This window comes from Mandrillus leucophaeus, unplaced genomic scaffold, assembly GCF_000951045.1.
Source record: "Mandrillus leucophaeus isolate KB7577 unplaced genomic scaffold, Mleu.le_1.0 Scaffold108, whole genome shotgun sequence".
NCBI lineage: Eukaryota > Metazoa > Chordata > Mammalia > Primates > Cercopithecidae > Mandrillus > Mandrillus leucophaeus.
This window is the reverse complement of record NW_012098987.1, coordinates 145889-154295: the sequence shown is the minus strand read 5'-3', so window position 1 is coordinate 154295 and position 8407 is coordinate 145889. Positions and strand designations below refer to the sequence as shown.

Below are 8407 nucleotides of genomic sequence, written 5' to 3'. Positions count from 1 at the left end.
CGACCTACACCCCACTCCGCCCCCGCCCGCGACCCCGTCCCCGTCCCCGGCCCCACCCCCGCCCCCGTCCTCCGTCCTCCGTCCTCCGTCCTCCGTCCTCCGTCCGCAGCGGCTGCAGCGCTGGAGGCTCCAAGGGAACTCCCGCACGTCTGCGCGCGCAATGCCGGGACCCAGGGTCGGCGCGGCGCGCGCAATTGCCTTGGAAACCACGGCGCGCGCACGCGCAAACGCGGGGCGTGGGGAAAAAGACTGAACTGAGAGCTTTGCCGCGGGAGGGGGGCTCTACCTCCCGTCGACCGTCGCTCCCCCGCGGTGGGCGCGTGCGCCGGCCCGCTCCCTCGGGCGGAGCGTCCCTTGCTGCACGCTCCCAGCTCGCGCGTTCCCCCTCGTGCCCTCCCCCGCCTCACACGCACCCTTGCCCTCCTCCCGCATTTGTGCGCCGGTGCAGCAGGCAGTGGGAACATCCGGGCATTTCCGCAGCTGAGCGGCGACCCGGGCGGCGGCGGCGGTCGAGGAGCTCCCTCATGGCAGGGACGAGGCGGAGGGAAGGCGAAAGCGGGGCGAGGAGTTAAGCCGGAGCCTCCGCGGGGCGGGTTTCCGAGGGAGGCACAGAGGGAAGCGGCTCTCGCGGCCGGAGGAGGGCCGGGCGCGGGGCTCGTCGCCCCTCTCGCGCATTTTGTACAGCCCGGGCTCCGGAGATGCATCTGCATCAGGTCCTCACTGGGGCTGTCAACCCTGGAGACAACTGCTACTCCGTGGGCAGCGTCGGGGATATCCCCTTCACGGTGAGCGGCGGCCGGGAGCCCGAGGGGAAGATACCAGGATCCAGACGCGGGGGCAGGGACCTCCTGTCCAGGGCGCACGCCTCCTCAGGAGGCTGTGAGGTGTTGGTGGGCCCCACCCGTGGCCCCTTTGCAGCCTTGGGGTTTAGTTCCCCGTGGGACCGTGGGTCCTGCGTCTGGTGTAGGAAATCACCCCTTAGGGGAAAGGCTTAGGAATCCACCGCACTCTCCACCCCCAGCAAACGGGCCCGAGGTGGCTGAACTAGAAGGTTCCTCCTAGGGCGGCCCTTGGGTCTGCGGTGGAGGAAGGTGGTGGGGTCGCTGAAACCCCAGAGCGTCCGTTTCTCACCTGCTCTCGGCGTGGAGGCGAAGAGACTTGGTGTTGGTCTCGGAGCGTGGAGGCGATGCTGCGCCTTGGCTCCCCCTGCCCGCTGTGTTAGGGCAGCTTGGAGCTGCTGGAGTCTGTGGCTTTAAGCCTAACCCTGTGTATCTCCTGATAATGCAGGATCTTAATTCCAAGAATAAGATAAAAATTCATCCTCTGCGGCCGAAAGATTTAGCATGGAAGGGTTAGAGTGACAGTGACTTGGAGAGCTGTCTCATTTATCAGGAGGTCGTAGTTTGGTAACCCTCCTAGATAATACTTTAATCTGTAAGGTAGCCCTTTTTTTTTTTTTTTTAAATATAGTAAGGCAATGTGAAAAATTTACGACAGTGCTTGTTTGTTTGAGAAAAGTGTATGTATACATAACGTTTTAGAATCTCCTTAAAAGCTGGATGAAATAGACATGTTTCTCAAGGAGATTGGACTCATCAGTCCTTTTTGAAAATGGAAATGTTCAAACCAAGCCCTGGAGCTTTGTTTACTCACAGTCTCCCATAGATTAATATGAGTTCTTTTTTAAAGAATGAAATTTCTACGTGGTCTTCCTTAAAAGGAACTGTAGGCAGCCAGACGTTTATTAAATACATTTTGTTATTGATAACCGTTCTTCTTGATAAAATTGGAAATAGCATAATGGTATGCTTTTTAGACAAGGAAAACCCTTTGATCTGATGTCTGCTTTCCAACAGTGTTTTTAAAACTGCAGAAAATAAAGCTTCAGCAAAACTGCAGAATCATTATGTAGCAGTGCATTCTGGAACAATTTATTTTTTTGACGTTTTGTGATACATTAACCCCAGAAGATTGCTTTTTAGCCACTTTAATTTTTTAGTGTAATCAACTTGGCCTAGCTCCAGTTTAGAACAAGCCCTTTAAAAATAGGGTTTGCCTGCTTTATATTGTTACGCCTATCACTATCACTGGTGTGTCATCTGTGTTTTATGTACATGTGACTTAAAAGATCCATATAGAACTGAGCTTGGTCTTCAAGTGTGTGGAGAATCTTTTGGGGATAGAGAGAAGAAATTTCCCTGTTCCCCAGTAGTGCAGATAGGAAGTTCCCCAGGGTTAGAAAGTGGGCCTCTTTCATCAAGAAACAAAGCTGGAATCTTTGGTTATAGGTATTTTCCTGCTAGAATGGTGGTGGTAGTTTTCTGCTTCCATCTGTAGTGGAGTGCTGTTTCACTGCAGGTCTGGTATGTAGAACTAAATAAACGGGTTCAGATGCAGCCTGGAAAAACCTGTGTAAGAACTGTTAGTGCTGCGCAGGTGTGGTTATGCTGTAGGCCACTTGTGACCAGATGCTTAGAGTCATTTTCAAATCTTTTTGCACCTCCCTAATTCAGCCTTTCACAAAGTCTAGTTGACTCTCTGCACTCTCTACCAGATTTACTCCTTTTCATGTCCTTAACCACCACCTTACTTTACAGTCTTATTTGTATTAATATGAAAGCTTTCAAAACAATTTTCTGACACTCATGTCTGATAACTTCTTCATCCTCCACACCGCTGCTAGGATAATTTTCTTCAAGTATCATTTTACCATATCACTCTTGGCTTAAGAATGTGTAGTTGTTTCTAATAGCTGTGTTACGAAATACAAACTTGTCAAATATTCTCCATCTTTGACTTTATATTTAATTATATGTACTCCTCACTTTGGCCCCTCTGTTACATACTGATCTTCTTACTCTAACCTGCATTTTTATGTTGCAACAAGACAGTCCTTTTGGTTTTCCAAATTCGACTCAAAATTTACCTGGTTTAGGATGCCTGCCTGTGACACTGTTATTTTGGTCTTTTGACAAATGCAAATACAAACCCATTTTGCACACCACCTCATTTTAATACCTTAGTTTTGAGTGTACTGATCCAGTTATAATTTTGTCATGAACTGGAGATGACCTCTTGGGCTTTGTGAAAAACAGATTGGCCAAAAAAAAAAAAAAAAAAAAGAACAGGCTGCTTTCAAGCACTGTACAATCAACTAACAAATACCTGAATTCCTATATTTGTATAGTAAAAAGAAAAAGCAAGCTCCTCTTCATGGAGCATGTCACTTGATTTTAGAGCAATCAGATGAAGAAGCTTTAGTTCTGGATCAGATGATTAAAAGGGCGACCAGCCAGGACTTGGAATGAAGGTCTTGTGGCTTCTTATCGTGTGGGCTTTTCTTTGTAGTATTTCCTTTTTAATATCAGAGTGCCTGCTTTGGAGAGGGCGTGTGGGTGCGTAGGTGGGTTAGTGGATGGATGGAAGGCCTCCCAGCCAGACATAGTGTAGAATACTGTCTTGCAACTAACTGATGATTCTTAGCTGATGTTGTGTTTCATGGTAACCTGAGAACCTTTTCAAAATACAATACATACTTTATTTCAGAATCTAAAATTGATACGTCTTTGAAGAACAGAATTGTTCTAAAAGGATTTTGAGTTTATAACATTGTAATAATTGAAAGAAATGGTGTGTTACGTATTTTCCTGTGCATGGTGGGTGGCGTGATTGGTTGGCTGTGAATGACTGCTTGATGTCATGATGTCCCAGTTTGTGCAATATTGACATGGTAGTGCAGTCTGTAGTAGACAATCTCAGCTGATGTCTGTGGTTTTAGTGGTATCATGTAAGCTGTGATGCTTTTCACTTGTGTTTAGGCAGCATACAGCTGTTTTCTTAAACATTCAATTGTGATTTCGTAAATGTAGCTGTAATACCACATTTTAAAACATCACCTTTTGAACAATTTTGTTCTTTTCAGTATAAGATCTAGGTTTTGGAAACGTTATCCTGCAATGAGTCAAATCTCTGGTAGTTCAAAGAGATGATCTTCTCCTGTGTATATGCTTTATTATACTTTATTTTGCCTTTAAGACATTTCTAACTACCCTTCAGTGAATGTTTTGAGGGTTTATGCAACAGATATTGTAAATTTCTCATTATTTATGTTACTACTTTTCTGAAAGATAGTCCTTGGCTATTTTTAAACTTTACTGCACATATTAAAATATTAATTGAAATAATGATCATACATGATGATTTTCAAATTAAAAATTCATTTGGCCTTAAGGTTTGCAGACTATTTTCAGATGTGGGCAGTGACTATTATTCTAGTCTGACATGATTTCAACACATTGATGAACATTTACAAAAATTAGTAAGTCATTTGCACTCTTACGGCATTTATAATATACTGGCAGAGATTAAAATGATTTGTATAATTATAACATAAGGCAGATGGAAGAGATTGTAGTTGGGAAAACAAGAAGAGGTTTTATGGAAGATTAAGGTTTGGAAAGATAAGAACAGAAGCAAAGGAATGGCATAATACGAAGGATAAATTATTGAGTGACTGTTGTCTTTGCAAAAGTTACTTTTTAACCACAGGACTTCTTCATTAAATAATAGACACTCTTAGAATGTTGAAAAAATATAATTTTCAAACATTACCTGTAGCTTTTCAGGAAAATATACCTGGTATTCTGACATTCGATTTTTTTTTAATTAAGGTACCAACAAAAGGTTGGAAATAAATGGAAAACCATTGGTTTAAAAATTAGAAGATAATGTTGTATAACCTCTTTTATGGCATTTAGATATGTCTTAACTCTATTGTAGAATAACATTTCAGTCCTAGAGTTATGGCAACACTAAACCTTAAAAATAATCAACCAGTTTATACATTTAGCAAATGTCGAACACATAGGTGTGCTAAGCTTTGTGGGTATTAAAAAAAAAAAAAGAATTACAAGACATAGTCTTGATTTCAGGGAGTTTACTGAAGAAGTGTAGGATCCTGGTAATCTAATAGGAGAGTAAAAGACATGTACCTAATAACCACAGTAGGCCAGCTGTGCAATATTGCCAGCATTTAAGTGGGAATTCAGGAAGACTAAGAGATAACTTTTGGCCAGGGGAATCAAGGAGTTGGTTAGAAACATGCTTCTGTACTGGCTGGTTATTAATGTGTCAACCTGTGCTGAGAGGAAAGGGAAAGACAGAAGTCAAGAATTTAGAATGGACTTGTTTTCTAAGAGAAATTGGCCTTTTTGTTCTTGGCGTGTAGCTTCTTGTTTATTTAAATGGATACATTTAAAACCTTGTGGGCTTGGGCTTCATGTCAGCCAGTACGTGAATATAGGGTTATATAAGTTCTTATGTACCTGTGTAGCTTGTTAATTAGCCTTCCTGCTTGTAGCAAGAAGACTCCTAGCAACTACTGAGAAGCTCTGGTAAGGTCTGAATAATGTCTTCCCCAAAAATAGAAGGTCAGATACCAACTACTTGTATGGTGTTGTCTAAATCACTTAAACATGTTTAGGTCTTTGATCTGTAAAAGAAGTTCTTAAAGATATTCTTTAAGTATTTAGACCACGAATGACAATTATATGGACTTCTCTAGAGATTTTCAGGGGCTAAAAGAGAAAATGGACTAGAAACATAAAGTGGTTGTGTTGAAGTTGTAGGTCTGGAGTCTTTATTGTATATTGCTTCTCACTTGCATTTACAAGACTTTATCAGACCTCACAGTCAGGGAGTCTAACCTCCTTTCTGGCTCAGTAGATAGGCCATTCAGAGCACTTATGAAGTAGTGGGTCTAGGAATGAGTCTTTGGGCTTACAGCTGAGGAGGAGCCTCTTGATTAGGTTTTGGGCCTTGGCACCTGACAGATAATAATTGCCTGTGAGGAGGAGCCTCTTGATTAGGTTTTGGGCCTTGGCACCTGACAGATAATAATTGCCTGTGAGGAGGAGCCTCTTGATTAGGTTTTGGGCCTTGGCACCTGACAGATAATAATTGCCTGTGAGGAGGAGCCTCTTGATTAGGTTTTGGGCTTTGGCACCTGACAGATAATAATTGCCTGTGAGGAGGAGCCTCTTGATTAGGTTTTGGGCCTTGGCACCTGACAGATAATAATTGCCTGTGAGGAGGAGCCTCTTGATTAGGTTTTGGGCCTTGGCACCTGACAGATAATAATTGCCTGTGACTGCCATAGTACAGTATTGGGTGGGAGATGGGGCCAGTGTGATAGTGTTTAGGTTCTTCTTTCGCAGCTTTCCTTTTCCCATGCAATGCCTTTATTCTTTTAGTTTCTGTTCTTAGGAGTTGGGGGATTTAAAAGACTACTTTAGAAATTATAATCAGATTATCTTAACTTGGATCTCAGTAAATTTTTAGAACAAATCAGAGTCTCAGTATTTAATTATCTGAAAGAGCACAGGATGTTGGTAACAACCATAATGGCACAGTGGAAAAACAAGTCATGCCTGACCAATTTAATTTCCTTCTATGAAAGCAAGGCAGTATTTAAAATGGGATAGTAATATAGAATATCTGAAATTCAGATTTAGTCAGACTTCTCTAGCTTGTCAGTTTTTTATTTTTATTATTATTTTTTGAGATGTAGTCTCACTCTGTCACCCAGGCTGGAGTTCAGTGGCGCAGTCTCTGCTCACCACAACCTCCGTCTCCTGGATTCAAGCGATTCTCCTGCCTCAGCCTCCTGAGTAACTGGGATTACAGGCGCGTGCCACCATGCCAGGCTAATTTTAGTATTTTTAGTAGAGATGGGATTTCACCATGTTGGCCAGGCTGTCTTGAACTCTTGACCTCGAGTAAACCTCCTGCCTTAGCCTCCAAAGATGTTGGGATTACAGGCGTGAGCCACTGCACCCGGCCGTTTGTCAGTAATTTTTAAAAAATTTGGAAGCCAAATATTTTAGTAGAAGTTTTAGGGTTTTCAATCTTTTCGAGTTTGTAGAATCCTTTTGCATTATATTAGTGCTCTGAAACCCTGATCCATGATGTCACTTGGTATTGAGGGACCAAGTACAATTTAACAAAGGTGGCATGACTGTATTCACTCTCTCTTAAAGAGTAAGCTATGATGCTTTTCACTTGTGTTTAGGCAGCATACAGCTCTTTTCTTAAACGTTCAATTGTGATTTCGTAAATGTAGCTGTAGATACCACATTTAAAAACATCACCTTTTGAACAATTTTGTTCTTTTCAGTGTAAGATCTAGGTTTTGGAAATGTTATCCTGCAATGAGTCACATCTCTGGTAGTTCAAAGAGATGATCATGTAATCCTGGAACTTGATGTAAATATGAAACCAGTTGCCTGCACTTCTTATTTTTTTGTGTGTGGGTTTTTGTTTTCTTAAATTTCTTTTTTTTTTTGTTTGCCTGCAAGTTTTATTCTCAGATCTTCTCATTTCATGATTCCTGAGGCTTCCTTTAATGCTGTCTACCCCTAGTCCTGAACACCTAAAAAATGTAATGGTTATCTTAACTGTTTCTTTTTTTTTTTTTTTTTGAGACAGAGTCTCGCTCTGTTGCCCAGGCGGGAGTGCAGTGGCACAATCTTAGCTCACTACGAGCTCCGCCTCCCGGGTTCACGCCATTCTCTTGTCTCAGCCTCCTGAGTAGCTGGGACTACAGGTGCCCGCCACCACGCCCGGCTAATTTTTTGTATTTTTAGTAGAGATGGCGTTTCACCGTGTTAGCCAGGATGGTCTCGATCTCCTGACCTTGTGATCTGCCCGCCTCGGACTCCCAAAGTGCTGGGATTACAGGCGTGAGCCACCGTGCCCGGCCTATCTTATCTCTTTCAGATACAGAAAATAGAGTTAGGCCCCTCTAAATATTATACATGGTAATATGGTGGGAGTGATTTTAAGGGAATACATAATACCCTCTTAGATGGATTATCATTGGAGAGACGTTCCTTTCAGTCCATTTTCTTCTAAAAACTGAGCCTTCTTGGGTGTAATAACATTTAATTTAATTCAGACTAAATTGTTGTTTTATTTCTGTGATTTTAGGAGAAACCCATTGGTTCATACTAAATCAGTAGAGTTTTCTTGTGATTTTAGGAGAAACTCAAAAAGTCGTAAGTGCGTTTTGCAAGTAAGCATAGATGGACACAAAAAACTCAAAAATTCTGGCTTAGACTCATTTCACAGATATATGTAGCTCATATGTTAGCTGTAGTTCAAAAACAAAATTGCATACATTTTCTTAGGAGTAATGATTTTGGTTTTGTGTCAGCAACTTCTTCATATCATCTCTGGCCTCGAGTGCATCCACACTTAAGAGGATCTAATCAGCAGGAGGTAATCATATTATCATCATGTACCTTTCCCATAATAACTCCCATCATTTCTTTTATGTGGATGAATAACCAGTGTTTTCAGCAAAGGCCACTTCCTCCATTTATGTTCTAAATTGGGTGTGATTTTGTAC

The 8407-nt window shown here is 42.3% G+C and overlaps 1 protein-coding gene across 1 annotated transcript in view; it reads left to right on the top strand.

The window, feature by feature from the left end:
* Positions 1–405: 405 nt before the first annotated feature.
* The window catches only part of LOC105543950 (dmX-like protein 2), a 148251-nt gene continuing 140249 nt past the window's right edge, over positions 406–8407 (top strand). The window contains exon 1 of the mRNA XM_011986154.1: positions 406–785. Coding sequence (XP_011841544.1) covers positions 699–785 — 87 coding nt within the window. The 5' untranslated portion in view covers positions 406–698. The remainder of the gene's footprint in view (positions 786–8407) is intronic.